This window comes from Manis javanica, chromosome 1 (assembly GCF_040802235.1).
Source record: "Manis javanica isolate MJ-LG chromosome 1, MJ_LKY, whole genome shotgun sequence".
NCBI lineage: Eukaryota > Metazoa > Chordata > Mammalia > Pholidota > Manidae > Manis > Manis javanica.
In genome coordinates, this window is record NC_133156.1 from 27,236,960 (window position 1) to 27,255,801 (window position 18,842).

At 52.7% G+C, this 18,842-nt stretch overlaps 1 protein-coding gene across 12 annotated transcripts in view; it reads left to right on the forward strand.

The window, feature by feature from the left end:
• TNIP1 (TNFAIP3 interacting protein 1) overlaps positions 1-18,842 on the forward strand; it is a 54,606-nt gene that overhangs the window by 16,295 nt on the left and 19,469 nt on the right. For 4 of the 12 annotated variants that reach the window (XM_073230452.1, XM_073230459.1, XM_073230448.1 and 1 more), the window contains 8 exons: positions 4,197-4,368; positions 4,666-4,713; positions 5,554-5,688; positions 7,030-7,115; positions 8,466-8,546; positions 10,964-11,155; positions 14,598-14,692; positions 16,648-16,765. In XM_073230452.1, the coding sequence (XP_073086553.1) occupies positions 4,233-4,368; positions 4,666-4,713; positions 5,554-5,688; positions 7,030-7,115; positions 8,466-8,546; positions 10,964-11,155; positions 14,598-14,692; positions 16,648-16,765 (891 nt within the window). In that variant the 5' untranslated portion in view covers positions 4,197-4,232. The remainder of the gene's footprint in view (positions 1-4,196; positions 4,369-4,665; positions 4,714-5,553; positions 5,689-7,029; positions 7,116-8,465; positions 8,547-10,963; positions 11,156-14,597; positions 14,693-16,647; positions 16,766-18,842) is intronic. The other 8 variants (XM_073230480.1, XM_073230454.1, XM_073230455.1 and 5 more) reach the window with 4 other exon arrangements.

Below are 18,842 nucleotides of genomic sequence, written 5' to 3' on the forward strand. Positions count from 1 at the left end.
CCCCATGCAGCCTGTGCCCAGCGGCATTAGATCCAGCTGATTAAGTTCCCAGGTGGGCCTCAGTTTCCTCATCTGTCAAACAGATGTAGCCCCTCCTTTTTCCCAAGGCTGTTCTGACAACAGATGGAAACAGTGCTTGGGAAACCACTAGGTATTTTGCAAATGTTACTGACTATGCAAATTCATGTTGTTTGAGGGGCCTGGGAGCTCCCCTCCTCGGGCCAGGGCATGGCAGATCATAAGCAGAGATGGGCTGAAGCATTTCAGTGCAGAGCTGGAATGCAAATTCAATTTTGAATCTAGACTTTTTCAACCCTCTTCTTCTTGGGTGGATTTGGGCCCACACTCCCACGCCCTCACTCCTAACTGCTCACCTGTCACCCTGTCACGCCACTGCCACCTCTTTTGGGCTGGGAGCTCCTTAAGTTTCAATGGCATCACCCCATCCTCACATTCTGTGGTCACTGCCTGGCCTACAGTCAGTCTGGGCCCCTTTCTGCTTCCAAATCAAGCCTTTCTGGTTCTAGCAGCCACCCCCAGGCCCCTTGGGACAGGCTTTGGGAGACCTCACTGAGGTCTTGTTTGGGACAAAGGTCTGAGCCGACTGCCTCTTCACCACTGGCTGTTTCTGGTTTTGGAAGGTGGGTTGGTGTCTCACTGCAGGTGGGTCACCTGCTGATCTGTAGCTGCTACAACCAGGCCCAGATGGACATGGAGTCTAGGCCTGACCCCACAAGAACATGGGGGGGTCTCTGCTTTGCAGCAGGGCCACAGTGCAGGAGCAGAAATGGAGCGCAGGGCAGCAGGCAGTGAGGAGAGAGCAGGACCTTCAGGTTCCAGCTCCCTCCTGGCTCTCTGTGGGACTTTGGTCTCCGTGCTCTGGGCTCTGACGTGCCCTCACACTGCAGGGGAGAGCCAGATGAGCTAATGCCCCAGGGTGCCGCCCCATTCGGTGGGGGGTTGTCAGCACCTCCTTTCCCCTCTCCACCCGTACTCCTGTGCTCTGTGACGGACAGGAAGCAGGCAGTCCGCCTGCGAGGCATGACAGTGATGCCTCTGGGCTCCTGGTTATTCATGGGGATTGGCTTTGGTGCCCTTGGAGATTCCTGTCCAGCTCTGTCATCCTGAGAATGATTCCGCCCTCCAGGAAAGGTTATAAAACCACACTGACTAGGAGGAGAGTTCCCGTCTGCCTGGCAGTCATTGTGGAACTGCCACCGACCATCTGGGTGTGAGGTCAGCAGGACACAGAAATTCCCCGTTTCTCTCTCTGTGTTCTTTCCTCCAGAAGTCCAGGCTGTCCCGTGGGTGGCGCCTCTGGTCTCCAGAGAGGGCTTCTCACAGTAGGCTGTTTCTTCTGGGTTTCATCCACCACAGTCTGGCAGCCTCTTCTCTCCCCCTGCCCCCAAGCTCTGCCTGCTGAGGCTGGAGCCAGGAAGAGCCCTTCCTGTGCCATCGTGTGCATCCCCTGAGACCCTTTCCCTGTTGGCTCCCCAGTGCTGGGGGAGAGCCTGAACACTGCAAGGTCTGGAGGGTGTGGAGATGGGGTTGCAGTTTCTGTGTCCTGCATCCTGCTGTCACTTGGTCTTACATCCGGGCATCTCTGTGCCAGTCTGGATTCTAGGAGTATCTGGTTGTCCGGAGTGCCTCTCGTCAGTGGGTCACGGTCAGGCTCTTGCGCATGTTTGTACATGACCTCTCAGGAGGCAGAACCAGGGTCAGGGGCTCCTTTATGTTCTGATTAGAAGTTTATTGAGGCTCTAGTCTGGGCCACTCTGAAGATGCCCTTGTGGCCCCTGCCCTCATGGAGCTTCGAATCTACTGGGCAAGCCAGATGTGGAGTAAAAAGCTTGCCTAAGTCACATAATGTCAATCATGAATTCTGTGTACAGTGAACAGGAACCGGGGCCCAGCCTCTTCCAGCTCTCGGTCGCAGCACCAGTGAACTCCATTCAGCTCTCAGTCGTGGCTCGCCTTCCAGGAGCCGCTGAATGTGAACATGCTTAAGCCAGTCAGATAAATTCCATACTGGATGGTAAGAGCTTTGCTGGAGCTGGAAGGCCCATGAGGAAAAAGGGGAGCATAAAGGAAGGACCCTCCCCAACCAAGCCCCTTCCATGTCTACCAGTATTTTTGAAGACCTTGTCATATGCACCGTCTCTTAATACATGAACATTTAAGTGCTTTATTGCTTGGCTGTGTAACCGTGACCTTTCAAATTAAGAACAGGTACCCCCAAAGCTGGGTGATGACTTTTGTGTTGGGTGTGTGGGCAGCTGTCCTTTGCCTCTGTGGAGCCCAGTAGGGCGTGGGTGCCTCTCGAAGTGCATGTTCCCCTTCTGTTTGTCAGTCTTTGACAGGAGAGGGCCCACTCACCAGAACTTTGTTTTTCTTTCTGGCCCATTGTCATCCCATGGTGATGTGGACCCTCTGGCAAAATGCTTGTTATTTCTTGCCAGATGAGGCTGAGGAACAGCCCAGAGGGTACCTGATAGCCCAGTGGTACCTACAGATAGGCTAGAACTTGCTGTCTGTCCTTATGGCCTGAGTACTGTTGGGGGCACAGGTGCGAGTGTAGCAGGGGTTTACCTCGCTTCCTGAGGTGGAGCTGGGTTTGCATCTGGACTCTCATCTGCTGCCTGTGTAGTCCTGGCTACGCCGCTCAGCCTCCTGAGTCTTCCTTAGATGGTGGCCATAACGTAGCGTGTACTTAAGGGTTGAGCAGTTTAACTGACAGAATACACCAATGAGGCATCGCTGCAGTACCCGGCAGGCAGATAATTAACAGATGGGGACTGTTACTAGTCCTTTTCCCTTTCTGCAGCTCAGTGTGGGTGCTTCAAGGGCCTCTGAGGATTATGACTGAAACAGGTTTTGTCCTGGGGATGATAATCTTGGGAAGGAGATTTTTTTGATTCCCCAGGCCCTTTTGAAGTCCTTGATGGAGTCCTTAGGAGCTCTTTGTAAGGTTGGAGGCCGATCGGTTTTTCAGCCTCAGGGTCTTTGTGCTTCTCTTCTCTGCCTTGAATATTCTTCCCCTGGATATCTGCATGGCTCCTTCCTCATCTCCTTCAGGTCTGCTAAAGTAACTCCTCTGTTAAGCCTTTCTGGACAGCTCCATTTAAAGCTAAAGTCCCTGCCTCATACTTCCCTGCTTAATTTTTATCCATAGATGTTTTCATCACCCCTAATACTGTGTTGATCTGTCTCCAGCACTAGAATGCAAACTGTATGGGTTTTGTCTGTTTTGTTTGCTGATAATTTCCCAGCAACCAGACTAGTATGCAGCACAGAATAGAGGCTCAATAAATAATGGTTGAATGAATTAGCGAGTGCATTCAAGAAAGAAGTTTCTCTGCTAAGTCGCAAAACTAGGATTCTGAAATCATTTTGCCGAGTGGTTTCAAGTGACATCAGAGGAACTTGAACAGATTAATGCAAAACACTTGTTGCACAAATAGACAGTGGTTTGATGGAAAATTCATCTGTTCATTAGAACTGGAAGGGACAAACCATACATGATATGGGACTGAAGAAGGAGTGTGACAGTGTCAGCATATTAAATACGCATCAGGGTTTTTTCTTCTTTCTTTTACAAAAAATAACATACATATCAATGGAACTTGGGATTGGATTGACTTGCTTATTATCCCTTAGGGCACAGCATTTCACTTTAAGATCACTGATTTAGTGTAATACTTTCATTTCCTCTCCTCAGAGAGGGCAAGGGACTGCCCATGGTCCCACAGTGAGTTAATGGCTAGACCGTTTATTCATTTGGTAAGTGTTCATCGTGCATTCACTTCATAGTTAATACCATGCCAGAGCCTGTGGATGCAGTGATGCAGGGTCCCTGGCTTTCTGTGCCCCACTGACAGGACATGAACTCATGTTTTTTTATTTGCAATCCAGTGTTTTTTCTTGTACTTCACTTTGCATCTCACAGTTGATTACTGTTCCAGATGAACCAGCAATGCAGTGAGGTTGCCAGAAGAAACTGATGCTATTCTTAGGTTGCGTTAATACAGGCAGTGTCCAGGTCACAGGAGGGGACTGTCCTGCTCTGTACTGTGGCCAGACCAGCTGAAATGCTGTGTTCTCTTCTGGGTTACAAGGACTGCCTTCTGGGACATTGACTGACCAGGACGCCTCAATGGCCTGGCCACCCCCCTGATACACTGCTGTTGTCCTTACAGCTAGGTGGGTCCCACAGCAGGGGCTGAGCCACCCTCATGGAAGGGAGAGGACCATACCGGATCTACGACCCTGGGGGCAGCGTGCCTCCAGGAGAGGCCTCTGCAGCTTTTGAGCGTCTAGTGGAGGAGAATTCCCGACTGAAGGAAAAAATGCAAGGGATAAAGATGTTAGGTAAAGCAGACCCTGCTCTCTCCCTGCATGCCTCCCTGCAGTGCCAGGTGGCATACGCCTCTGCCCAGGCAATCCCTCTGTCCTCTTGGCCCAGCATTGGCACCTGCCCCACGGCTGTGTCTTTGAATACTTCTGTGGCATGATGGCAGCACTCCCAGCTCTGATCCCCCAGCACCCCAGAACTGCAATGACAGGATTCAGAATACCTTGAGGGACCGAGAAGGAGGTATGGGAGAGGGGAGAAGGAGTTGGAAACCCAAGTTGTGGACATGGAAACAGAATGGCCTCATCTTCCAGGAGCACCAGAAATGGGGAGAGCTGGCTGGCATCACCAGGGCAACCAGGGTATGGTCAAGTGCTGTGGCAGGGAGTGAGCTTGGCTGAGGCAAGGCTGGAGTAGGTGCCGCGATCTCTCTTTTCCTGGCTTTTGTTCAGGCTGTCCCCACTGTCCAGCATAAGCCCCCTCAGTCTCCACGTGACTGAATGGTTCCCATCTGTCCGCGCCATCTCAGGTGACATCTCCTCCTCCGTGCGAGTCATTCATCCATCTTCCTGTCCAGAGGGGTCTCCTGTCCTCCAAACTACTAAAACGCTTCCTTTGCCTCACTGCCTCCTTCTCTGGCCTTAGGCTTTGGGGGTGGCACAGCTCCCTGGTTTTCCGAATGCTCTCTCCTGGCTGGCACATCTCTGCTTGGGGGCACAGACTGGGTAAAGAAGAGTGGAGTTACCCCTTCTCCACTTGGAGGACAAGGAAAACGGAGGCCGAGAGGGGTCGTTGATGTTACTAACAGTTTCCTCCTTCAGGCAGCCCCTGATGGGGGGGGGCATAGGTTGTGGGGGGCCCCTGGGTACTTGATGGTAGGCCTAAGACAGCCCCTGGCTTTCTGTGATGTCCCTGCCAGGTATGGTAGGAGTGGGACAGGAAGAGGGTGCTGGGGTCCAGGAGTTTGATCTAGGACCCCCTCCGTGCCTTTTTCCCTGGTTGTGGGGCCCTCTTAGCTGGCCTGTTACTGCTTGTGGGCTAGAATGGTATGTGTCCTGCTCAGCCTGCAAGGCGGTGGTGGGATTAAAGCCCAGGGCCTGGTGTGTCAAAAACCAGCAGAAGCATGCTGAGGGACCTGGGGCCAGGAGAACCAGCACATTGAGCTGAGTAATTCCTTTTGCTCCTCCTTTCCCATCGTCTAGGGGAGCTTTTGGAAGAGTCCCAGATGGAAGCATCCAGGCTGCGGCAGAAGGCAGAGGAGTTGGTCAGGGACAGTGAGCTGCTCCCAACGCCATCTCCCTCTTTGGCCTCCTTTGACCACCTGGCTGAGCTCACAGGTACGAGCGGCGCCTGGAGTCCTCTGCCCTCCCTGTGTGCCTCACTCTTTAAACCCTTAGCAGCGGACTCTCTTCTCATTCAGAAATCCACATCTCCTTCATTTATCCTCAGACCACAGACCATCCTGGCAGCCATGTTTTGGCTGTAGTATTTCCCCAGAAGCTCAGGTTTGGATGGTACTTGAGGACAACCTTGTCCAAGAATGGCTGGTGACTTCTGAGACTTCTGGCAGACATTATTAATGGATTACAACAATCCACTGCACCCTGGATCTTTTATCAGTATACTTACTCAGCAGATATTTGATGAGCACCTACTACGTGCCAGGCAGAGTACTCCAGGCAGCTACTTCAGTCACTCAGAGCTCTTTGGCATGAGTCCAGAGCTCTTTGCCCCCTCTTCTTCCATTTTGCAGTTAGGGAAGCTGAGGCCCGTGGAAGAATCTGGACTTGCCTTTTAGCCTGCCCCAGTGTATTTCAGATGTAAGGTTACATATGCTACCTATGAACAGGAAGCGCTGACTAAGACTAAGGGCCAAGGGCCTGTGTGTGGTCGCTGTGCTTTCCTCTGGCATGTCTCCAAGTCCGGGGCGAGATCTGGGACTCAGAAGGAGAAAGGTCCCCATGTGTGGGGCTCAGATGCTTTCTGTCGCAGCCCTGCCTGCTGTGTTGGCCCAGGCCGGTGTGCCAGCCTCCCATCTGGCTGGAGGTGATGTTTGCTGAAAGGACAAATGGAGGAGAGCGATGATCTCAGAACCCCCCGGGCTGCAGTCACTGGGCATTTCCAGCCTCCAGCTGTTCATTCAGCAATGTTTTCTGAGGCCCGGATTGGTGCTGGGCCCATCCCCCAGAGTGAGATGTGTAGCAGGCGCCCCAGGAGGTTGGGGAGGGAGGGCCGATTCTGAGTCCTGGTTTGCAGTTGGTGGTGGTGTGACTGTGGGCTAGTTGGTGACCTTTCTATGCCTCAGTTTCCTTACCTTTAAAATGAAGATGGAGAGCTGTTGTGAGAGTTGGCTGAGAATAAATATAAAAACACTTTGTTAATTGAAAATTGTCATCCTTGTCACCATTGAGGGAGATACAGGGTAACAAGGAGCAGTGGCCACCTTGGGATTTTCCCAGCAAATCAGGGAGCATGGTCTCTCCACCCAGGTTCTGTCCCCATCATTCCAGGGCTGGTCATTTTCTCAGGTTACCTGGGCCTAGTGGGACCACCTCCCATTTCCCCAGGCTCAAGTAGGGAACTCTGAGGACTCTTCTAGCCAGGGCTACCCTCAAGGGGGCAGTATCTAGGCTTTTCCTTTTTTCCTGCTGCTCATCCATGTTTTCTTAACTTTCCAGGAAAGGATGCAGATGTCCCAGCACCCGCCTCTGACCTTGCACACCCCAGCAGCCAACCAGAGCCACTCCCCAAACCTCCATCCAGTGTAAGTTGCATTTGCAGTCATGGCAGGAAGTTACTTGGACTTCAAGTTTGGGTTGAGAGATACAAGAACATGAAGAGAGAGGCTGGGATCAAGAAACCCAGTTCTGATTTGCTGGGTGATCCTGGGCAAGTCCATCTCAGTCTCTTGGAGGCCTTAGTTTCTTCATTTTCAAATGAAGATCATGGTTAAAACTTACCAGAAAGACCCTGGCATGCACAAGGAATTCCTCCCATTTACCAAGTTACGTGATGTTAGCATCTATTGACTGCACAGTGCTAGCAAAAAAGATGGATGTGACATGGAACTCACGTCCACAAGGGCGGCTTACAACTGTCTACTACACATTTGCCTTGAGAAGTTTTTCTTGGTATCTTAGGACTGGAAGAGACCCAAGTGAGTCATTTATCATCTTCATCCTATAGATAATATCCATTGAGAGAAGAGCATTTTCCAAGGTTATACAGACAACTGGGAAAATGTAGAGGTGAAAGGGAGACTTTCTGAGGCAGGGCAAGGTCCACAGCGGGGTTCTTGGTGGCAATGAGGCTCAGCAGAAGTTGTGCACAGAGGGCCTCCTGTCTGTCTACCCTCTCCTGGGACAAAGGAAGGCTGAAATAGTCATTGTAGAATTAGCAGTCCCAGAGCCAGTTGCACAACCAGTACGTTCTACATAAGAGATGTGAGAAAGTCTGGAAGTCCTTGGCCACCCTGGATTTGAGTGAATCCTGAAAATGGCTCGCCACATTTGTTGAAGGATCTTTGGAACTTACCCCAATCAGTCCGCTCCTCTGGGACCTCTGGGACTTGATTGGCCAAGCTGGCACAGGACCCCCTTGGCAGTGGCAATACTAGCTGCTGTCTGTGTTCTCTAGGTGACCTATCTCCAGTGGGACTTGCAGTCCTTGGGTTCAGTCCCTACTTTTGCATTAAATATGCCCTCGGTTTCCTCAATTGTCCAAAGGGACTAATGGAATTCTTGAAGATATTGTGAAAGTGCAAGGCCTTTAAAAAAGGAAACACAATCCTAAAGTGCTGGTGGTTTAAGGTCAGCCAGTCCAACATCCCTGTTTTACAGATGAGGAAACTGGTCGTGGAAGGTATGTGACCTCAAATCACACAGTGGGTTGTGAGCAGACTTGTTAGGAATCCCACTTTGTGGTCTCACATGAAGTGATGTGTAACTGTGGGCCAAGTCTTTGCACGGAGGAGCTGCTCAGATAAATTGGCTGTGGGAAGGGATTTTGTCCTTCCATTTTGTCCATTGGCCCCTTGCTGCTCTCAGTTGTGGGGCCTCAGAGGAGAGTCGAGGTGTTTTTCTCTCTGGCAGCCCCTAACCCCCTTTCTGCACAGGGCACCTCTGAATTTGAAGTGGTCCCCACTGAGGAGCAGAATTCTCCCCCAGGGAGCCATGGCCGCACCAGAAACATGATGGTGAGTGGATGGCAGATCCCTGGGCATGTCCCACGACTCCTCTCTGTTTCAGTCACCTGGCCTTGGGTGAGAGACACGGGGCCTGCTCAGATCTCTTGGGCACCCTGGAGTCACTTGGGGATACACGAGGGGCTGGACCAGGGGGTACTTCTCGCTCACATATGCAAATTTGGCTGGTGACTTCCCCTGCTTGGGCACCTGACCATTGTGAAAGCCTGGGCACACTGCCAGCCCTGCTGATCTCTGCCAAGTGCTGGCACCTCCATGCACTGTGACTTAGCCTCTGGGCCTTTGGGTTCCTAGTCTGAGTGGAGTAAAGAGGGTCAGATAGACCCAGAACAGCCTAAGGCAAGTGACCTACCTTTTTGTGCAGGCTCGCGGTTCCTCCCAGGTTTCCCTTCAGGGTGTATAGGTAGGACGGACACACACACACATACACACACACACACACACTCCACACATTCCCTCTCCTCCTACACACACACACACACACACACACACACACACACACACTCCACACATTCCCTCCCCTCCTCCACCCCTCCTTCCCTCTCGCCAGCTCTGGGGTGTCCACCAGCACCCTCATTCTGTATCTCACTCTACTTGCTGTGCTTAGTCCAACTATGTCCTCCTCCTCCTATCTCTTGAAATGGCTGACTTAGTGGAGAACCATTGCAGAAAGCTGAAACATTCTTTAAATTCTTAAAGTGCCTCCACTGTGAGATTTTTTGATTATTGTTATATAGGCAGTAAATGGTCTAACCTTCACTGATAATTTGTTCTTCTCTATTACCTCATCCCACCAAGGACTTGGGGGGCAAATGTTGCTCTTTAGTTTACTGGTTGCATGTCTAAGACCTGTTGGCCCCCAGTGCAAGTCCTCACCAGGTGGTCATCGAGCTTATGCTGCCATGCCTTCAGTGGCGAGTGGGTCATCACCGGATTTAGGCAGCTCTGGCAATTGGAGAGGGCTTCTGTTTTGTCTTTTGGAAAATTCTGTCCCTGAGAGCTCTGAGAGTCTGGCTGAGGAGGTAAGACCCCTTTCTCAAGAGAGTATTCACCCTATGACCTTGGACCAGACCAGTAACTTCATCCGAGTTCCTCCTCAGCCCCACCACATGCCGTCTGCACTGAGCAAAGACAAGACAGCCTCTGTGCCCTCTGGGAGCTCATAGGCTAGTGGAGAAACCAGAGGGATGAAGCAATTCATGAGCCTTAAATAGAGCGGCACTTGCCCCCTGAAATCCTCTGTGGGAAGGGGCCGTGGGGGACTGAAGGCAGAGCTGAAGAGGGAGCATCTTCTCCTGTTAGGACAAGGCGCTGACAGTATCGCATAGGCATTCGCCAGGTGCTGGCCACAGGGAGCCCTGCTGCTGCAGAGTCCCGACCATGGGAGGCCAGTGTGGCTGAGTGCTGGATCAAGAACCAGGAAGGCCCAGTCACGGGCCTGGCTCTGCTGCTGACTCCCGGGCGAGTCCCTCATACCCGTGCCTTGGTTTCCCAGCCTGAATCTGGGGCTCCCCATAGCTCTGATGTCTATGACTCCCATAAATGTTTAGGGAAGGCCTGCTAGAAATGCCGATACGTGGGAGGGCTAGGAAGGATAGGCAGAGGGCTCACTGTGGGAATGAGCCTGGGGTGGCATGAGGCATGGGGTGTGGGGGCTCAGATACCTGGCAGGGGAGCCGGGCTGGATGCAGTTAGCTGTCTGGTGCCACTGTGGATCCTTGGCCATGGTGCTGTCATAACTAAGGCACTGTCTTTAGTAAGAGCGTTCTAGACGGAGGGGAGAGGGTGCAAGAGGGGAAGATTGATTGGTTACTGAGATTGGGCTGTCTTGCCGGGGTTGGCTGCATTTCTTATATGCTCTTTGAGCTACTGAGAGTGCTGACTCCTTACCTGTTTTGAATCTTGGGTCCTCTGAGAAACTGATGAACGCTTAGACAGTCTCCAGAAGACACGCATGTCGGCATGAAAGCTGGGCTGTTCTTTGTATGGCTCCCTGGTCAAGTCTCTGTGAGCACTGAAGGAGCACTGTGTGGGGGGCAATAGCCCTCTCCTGGGCTGACCACTCCCCTGTGTCGGTCCGCCCTCCTGTGAACCCTGCGAAGCAGAAGGGGTGTGTGTACATTTAGTGAACGAGGATTCTGAAGTGGTGGATGGGTGGGCACTCAGCAGAGCCCTGAGTGCGTGAGGAAGGTGGCTGTGCCGCCATATGGCAGCTGTGGCCTGGGAGTCCCGGGTCCCGCCCCGTGAGTCAGCCCTTGACAGGGAACCTGTGCAACTGGAGAATTTCCCTGGGCTGAGCTGGGATCACAGGGGGAAACTGAGTCGTGAGGAATGGGGAAGCAGAATTGCAAATGGCTGGGGCACCTACTCAGACCCCAGTGAAGAGTGGTTCTGTCCCCTCCCACCAGGAGCTGGGCCCCCTGCCCCATGAGGACAGCAATCTGCTCCTGCACCTGCAGCGCCTGGAGACCACCCTGAGCGTGTGCGCCGAGGAGCCGGACCACAGCCAGCTCTTCACCCACCTGGGCCGCATGGCCCTCGAGTTCAACCGGCTTGCCTCCAAGGTGCACAGGAACGAGCAGCGCACCTCCATCCTGCAGGTGAGGCTGGGCCGGGAGGGCCTCCTGGGGTCTGCAGGTACGTACCACCTCTGCCTGCTTCGGCTCCTCGTGGGAATCCAGGGGTACCATGGGGACTTCCAAGGGTGATGTTGGGGACCAACTCCAGGCTTCCTGTTCAGGGTGGTGAGCAGGGTAGGGAAGTTGTGGGAGGGAAGAGGAAAGGTAATAGAAAATACGGGCTGGGCAATACAAATTTCATGGTTGGGGATACCCTTGGCATGGATGTGGGCAGGTGGGCAGCAGCCCTACCTTTTTGTTCTTTGCATTCAGGTTGGGGAGGGGAGGGAGCAAAGGCTGGGCCCTTACCTGGTGCTGCCCCAGCCCCCTGAGGTGGGACCATCATTATCCTCACTTCACAGGTGGGAACACAGTCCTCAATAGGTGATTTTTTTTTTTTTTTGCCTAAGGACACCCAGCTCGTAGATGGTACAGTTGGGATTTGAACCTGTCATATGTCAAAAGCCCATGATGTTACCCACCATCCCAACCTGCCTTTCCTTCATAACCCTCTCTGTGCCGTGGGTATGGGGTCAGCGTTCCTTCCTCGGCCATACCAGGCCTTGAAGTCCTATAGTTCTGAGTTCCAGTAGTGACTCTTCATTGCTGTATGACCTTGGACAAGTTACTTATCCTCTCTGTCCCTTTCACTCCCTCCTGGGACTGCTGTACGCAGTGAAGGATGCGCCTCATACTGTCTAGGACCCAGTATGGCACTTGAAGGAGTGTCCACTGTTAGGGTCTCATGATGGGGGCTGGGGGTGAGAAAGCATCCACAGATGGCAGGACTGCAGCTCCCAGAGAACTCAGGTGCCTGTTGTCTTAGTGATAGGACTATGATTTAAAGTTTCTTTCCTCCCTCCTAGGCCATCCTTGGTGCCAGTTTCATTGACGCCGACACACATTCATGTGCATGGTTGAATGGGGGCAAGACCACTGTGTGTGACGTCGGGAAGGGCCTGGGTTGACAAGAGCAGAGGGGCTTCCAGGCTGGAGCCAAGGTGTGAGGAGAGAGGTGGGGAGCAGAGGACCCCAGGGAGAGTGCAGGACTCCATTCCGCCTCAGGGAGGGCCTGCTAAGAGAGCCGTCTCACATCAGCTAGGCTTAGCAGGATCAGAGCTGAGCTCTGGGGAGGGGAACCAGGTGGTCTGCATGGGCTGAGATGACTTTGAGCATTAACTTTCCTGCTTTGAAATGGGGATTGATAAAAGGGCATCTATCAACCTGTTATTTTTTGTATCAAACCCGTTTGTTTCTTTCGTAGGTCGTATCAGTCTGTAATTATTTTATTAGGTGGTTTATTTACATTGTGTTTGTTGTTGCCTTATGTTCCCTGCTAGAACATAAGCCTCACGAGGGGCAGGTACCTTGTCTGACATACCCACCACTGTATCCCAGGGCCTGGCACTTACTGTGCATTTGGTGAGTGAATGAATGAATGAACAAATGGACTCGTTGATTCTGTGCTCTGTTAGCCCCTATGATGGAAGGTGGCCTTTGTGATGCCTCCCTCCATCAGCTGCTGACTTGGAGGAAGCTGCCCTCTAGACTGGAAGCGTGGCCAGTGAGGCCTTGTCCTGACCCTACTTCAGTGACCAGGAGCAGGACATTCTGTTCCCAGGAGAGCCCGCCCAGGGCCATGGTGTCCTGGGTGCTTGCCCAGCCTGTGGGCAGGGGCACATTAATCTGGTTCCTCCTCATTTGTTCATTGATTCCTTGGCTCACTCAGCAGACACTGTCCAGGCCGGGAATGGCGCAAGGCCTCTACTGGGCACTGGGACCTGTGTTCTCTCAGCCTCAGATCCCTCGTACCCAGCCACCCTTCACTTCCAGGCTGCCCCACCATTCAGCAGTCACATGAGTCTCTCTTGTGTCAGAAGGGCCGAGGTTTTGCTGCGGAAAGAAATCTGACTGGATGACATACACGTTTTCTCATATTCTGAGTGGCAAGGGCTTGTTTCTGCTCCACAGTTGCTTAGACCCAGGCTGACAGGCCCCACCATGTCGTGCTCTTTGGAATTTTGACAGCCACAGCCACAGGGAAAAGAGCCCAGAGGACTGAACGGGCCAGCCTGGAAGGGACCCATGTCACTTTGGCGCATCTTTCATTAGCCAGAGCCGGTCACATGATTGCCGGGGGCCTTGGAAGTGAACACGGAAGGGGCGGGTGGATTGTCTGGCGAACAGCACAGCTGCTGCCCCCAGCCGGCTCACAGGCCTTCTCCTCCCTCTCTGCTCTTTCATCATAGGCGAAAGAGCTGCCAATTCAGGGTTCTCCAGATGGGGTGTAAGCCCAGTGGTCATTCTTCACAGCTGTGCAAACTTATGCAAATGATTTCCCCTGCGTTAGCCTACCTTTAAAATAGAGACGAGTTACCTACCTTTGGGGAAGCCGTGAGGCTCCAACGAGGCTGGCCGTGTATAGGGCTCCGTTAGGTGCTCATCAAATATTTGTTGAAAGAGTGAGTGACTCAGTACCGACTCAGTGCATCACCAGTGCTAGTCAGCCCGTCCCTTTCCTCCCCACCAGTGGGGCCCTGAGTCTGGCCGGCCGTCTTCCATGCCCCCCACCTCACAGTGCTTTGAACACACAAATTCTCAAATATTACCAAGTGACTCGCAGGTCACCAGGCACTTGCAGTCTCACAGCTTTGTATGTCCTGATGGCAGCCCCATGAAGGAGGTGGGGAAGCCCTGTGTTCCAGCAACTCTGGGAGCCTTGCACGCTCCCCATGTTGACTGAGCTCATAGGCCTCTGCGGACCCCTGTCTCATCCACTCATTTGCTCGGCCATTCTGTCATTCAGCCTTGTAATCCTTGAGCATCAGCCCGTGCGTGGTCCTGAGCTTGTGCTTGGGATTGGGTGGTGGACAAGAGTGGGGAGGGGGCCAGCCCTCTGGGAGCCCATGGCCTAGCAGGGAGTGGCGAACATGAAGAAAATAACACAGAAGGGCTCTTCAGCTCTGATCACAACAAGCGTAAGAGGGGTGAGAGGAGGGGCTGGGAGCGAGGGTAACGGAGGCGGCCTGACTCGCCTGAGCTGTCTGAGTTGGAAGGATGGCTCTGAGGCCGTGATTGGCTGAGACCTGAAGCAGGAGAAGTCAGCCAGGGGAAGGCCGGTGAGGAAGAGCGTCCTAGGCTGCAGGAACAGCAGTGAAGGAGGCGAGGGATGGGGCTCTCTGCCTTGGAAAACCAGAAGGTTCTGTGGTCCATATGTGGTCAGGCACCCTCAGGAGCCAGCCACGGAGAGGAGCCTGGGTGGGCCTGGCAGCTTGGGCCCCAGCTGCCCTGAGAGCAACTGGGTGAGGCCACGCAAAGGGCTTGGCCCGGCACACCTGTAGCCCCACCTCTGCCCTCCATCGCCAACCTGCATTTGGGATGCACCCCATCCCACCCTCACCTCATCTGCCTCTCTGCCCTGCAGACCCTGTGTGAGCAGCTTCGGAAGGAGAATGAGGCCCTGAAGACCAAGCTGGACAAGGGCCTGGAACAGCGGGATCAGGCTGCCGAGAGGCTGCGGTAAGTGTGGGTGCCTCAGACAGAGGGTGAGGAGTCGGATGAGTGGGGGTCGGGGCCTTGGGGGCCGTGGCCCTGATTTCTGGGCTGAGGCCTGTGCCTAGAGCCCTGCTTTGGATGTCAGCTCTCTGGGCCCTTCTTGGGCGCCTTGGTGTCTCCTCTTTGGCCCTTGAATACCTCAGGGGTGTTTGCGTATAAAGTACCCGTGAGCTTCAGCTCTGCAAGTTGCACTCCCCCCATGGAAACGCCCACGGCCTGTGAAGAGTGCCTAGAGGGCTGTCGGAGACGTGGGCTCTGCTGCTCCCTGCTGTCCACCATTCTGTCCAGCTGTTTTCCTGAGAACAGTCAGAGGTTCTTCATTTGGGCTAGTGGATTCCAGACTTCATTGTGCATCAGGATCCCTAACAGTCAAGGAAGGCACTACAAGTTTATGCTCTAACTCTCCCTCCTCAGCCAAGGTTCTGCTTCAGTGGGTCTGTGGCAAGACCCAGGCATCTCAGTTCTCCCAAGGACTCTATGATCATGAGGTGGGGGAGCCCACAATCACACTTAAAAGACACTGATCTTGACTGTTAGAGCTTGAGGGCCCTTAGAGATCATGTAGGCCAAACCCCTCATTGTGCAAAGGGCGCTGAGGCCCACAGAAAGGCACGTGAGGGCCAGAGGGAGTAATGTGTAACTGCTGAATCACTGTGGTACCTTGAATCAGCATTTATTTATTCTGGATGGCCAAGCAGTTAAGAGTTTAATGGCTATAATGACCTCACCCATGGGAATGACCCCAAAAGCCCAGACTGGAGGAAAGACTCATGACTAGAAGGCAAGAGTGCAAGTCCCTGCTGCATGACCTTGGGAAAGCCACTTCACTTCTCTGTTTTTCTTTCTTTTTTTTTTTTAAGAGGCTGCAACAAATATGGTTTTATTTTATTTTTTAAAAATTTTTATTAAGGTATGATTGATATATAGTCTTATGAAGGTTTCACATGAAAAAACAATGTGGTTACTACATTTACCCATATTATCAAGTCCCCACCCATACCCCAATGTAGTCACTGTCCATCAGTGCAGCACGTTGCCAGAGATCCACTATGTCCTTTCTCTGTGCTACACTGTTCTCCCCGTGACCCCCCACACCATGTGTACTAAACATAATACCCCTCAGTCCCCTTCTCCCTCCCCCTACACCCGCCCTCCCACACCCCTCCCCTTTGGTAACCACTTTCTCTGTTTTTCTATTATATGGAAACCAGAACATAAAAAAGAAATATTTTCTCTATTTCCGTGATACCGGAATCCACATCGGCATTTCTGTTATATCCTGTATCACCTACCTTATTATTTGAGAATCTACTGTTATTTGAATCATGTTTTTACTTAAAATAATTATAAAGAAAACTTCCACTAGAGTAAATGGAAAACAGCATTACTTGTAATAAATAGGTAACTCCAACAGTAAATACAATGAAAATGGAAGGATGTTCATAAGTCCTGGTGCAATACCATTGCCCGCTGAAGGCCGTGAGCCTGAGGCTTGCTCTTCCTCTGTCAGCAAGGGAGACTCCTGAGGACCTGAGAGGTGTTCAGCACCTGTTAGCACCGCAGTGACACTCTTCCCATGCTCTACACAGGAAGTTTGAAGAGAATCGGAAAATATGTCACTTTCTCACTAGAGTGTGGTCCAGGCTTATTTACTGCAGTGTGGATGCCTCCTGAGGACCTCATGTATACATACACCCCACAGCTGGGGAAGCCCTGCTGTTGACGATTGGAGTCTTCTTGGGAAGCCCACAGATTGCCAGCAAAGTGGCTTATGGATGCCCTTTCAGTTCCACCTGAGGGCAGGTTTTACGGGTACTCCCTAGGACTCAGCTGCAACTCAGATAAGTAGCAGATCTGAGATTCCCAGCCTCCTTATCCCAGGGCCAGCAAGGTGACCTCTCTGTTTGGCTCCAACCCAGGGAGGAAAACATGGAGCTCAAGAAGTTGTTGATGAGCGGTGCCAAAGAGCAGGCCTCTGGGTGGCCAGGCTCACCAAAGACGGAAGGTGCAGGCAAGAAGGGAGCCTCTGGACAGCAGGTATGCGGTCAGAAACTGCTTCCACAGCCTCCTCGACTACCCAGCCTCTGCTGCCACCTGTGGTGGCAGTGAGCTGCTTCCTGCTTCCTGCTGTAGTAGTTCCATTGCTAGAATGTCCTTGTTGTTAGATGACTTTTCCTTAGCTTGGCCTAAGGTCGCCTCCCTGGAGCTTCCGCTCCTCAGTCCGCATCCTGCCTTCAGCTGCACGGTGCGTCCTGTTCCCTGGGTCGCAGGCTCAGGCTGCCAGCCATGACCTTGGCTCTGCTGCCCTCCTTTTCTTCTCTAGGCTGAATTGCTCCAATGTCTTCAGGCATAGTGCATAGAAGGTGGTGCTGAGTCTCCTCCTCATTCTGTGAAGGTTCTCTAAGTACATTGTAGTGTTTGTCAAGGCCTCCCTTATGTGTTGGCTCCCAAAAGTCAATTCAGCATCTCAGATATTCCTGGCAGAATTAGGGTGGTGGGTTGAGAAGTGCTGTTGGGGGCTCTGTTAAGCTTCTGTGTTTGTACCCTGGAGATTCTGACATGGAGAGAGGAGGGCATCAGCAACATTGGCACAGCCTGGTAATGCCACCAGGCTGGCCCACTTGCCCCCTTCCCGCTGCTGCTCCCAGCTGTGTCTCACACACAGTTCTCAAGCAGAAGTTGGCTCTCCACCCTTGCCCAATCCATGCCTTTCTTCTTGATGCAAAGCTGAGTCCCAACTTTTTGCTGACACATTTTCCCCCTTTAATGGGGTGTAATGACTGCATAGCAGGATCGTTGTCTTTAATAAACCCCACACCTGCATAATAGGTGTAATTATCCGAATAACTTAATTCCTTGTGCTTACGTGGCAATGTAGAGTTTATCCAGGACTTGGAAGCCCATCATTTCATCTGAACTTCCTCACTGAGTTTAAGGTAGACAGGACCAGGACCATCACCCCGTGAGACAGCTATGGCAGGTTTGGAGCAGCCATGTGACGTAATGTAGTCAAAACTCCTGCATCACCTATTGTCAGGCAGACGTGGGGGGCAGGAGGCATGCGGATGAATGGCCTGAGTGCCAGCCCATGGGGCCCCTCTTCTCTGCCATTCGCCCCTCAAGTTGCAGCCTGCCTTGTCCTCTTGCAGGGTGGCTTGTGGACTCTTCTCATCCCTCCTGGGCTCTCCGAGCTGCCCTGGGTGTAGAATTCTTTGGAAGGGCCTCTTCACTTTCCCAAAGCCCTTTAATATCAACCCATTGCATCTGACTCCCTGAAAGTCCAGGTGTTCCTGCCACCCTGCCAGGGAGGAAGGCTGCATAGGAGGTGTGTGTTACAGTCAGTGTTGAAGCCTGTGCCTTGGAGTCACATGTGGGTTGAATGCTGGCTCCAGCTCTTACCAGCACTGCCGCCATGAACAAGTCACATAAACTCTCTGGACTTAGTTTCATCCTCTGTAAAATGGAGATGACACCCACCTCCAAGGGTGGTTGGAGGATTCAGCAAAGTGATGCCTGGGAAGTCGGTTTCACGCCTGGCACCTGGTAAACAGCAAACACTGCTTTTGATGGCAGATTTGGCACCTGCAGCCAGGTCAGCTGACTCCTCTCTTTGTGGAGATTAACGCTGCGCCCTCTAGTAGCCCACAGGGAAGGCGCGTCCTCATTCCACAATAATGCTAAGCACACCTGCCCTCCAGGGGGCAGCAGGCTTCCAGGTAATGGTCCCTGAAGGGCCCCGCCCCAGCCCGCTCCTCTGACTCCCTAGTTCTGTGGTGTGCTTACAGACCATATCCTGCAGGGGGCACTGGAGCCTCACGTTCCTCCCTCTGGGCCCATCCCAAACCACAAGGGAGTATGGAAGGGGCAGGGAAGGTGAGGAAAAGAGAGGATGTGGGCAGTGACCCCAGGACAAATGCTGACAGGCCCACAGGATGTCAGAGGTAGGGGCCTTCGGAGCCCATCCTATTTGATCTTGGACCAAGGCTCAGAGAGGGTGTGGGTCTTGGCCTCCATCATGCAGGGCCTTGGCGGTAGAGCCAGTGCTCCATTTCTGGACCTCTCACTTTTCTACTGCATCAACTCAACACTTCTTATTAAAAATACATTTTTTAAA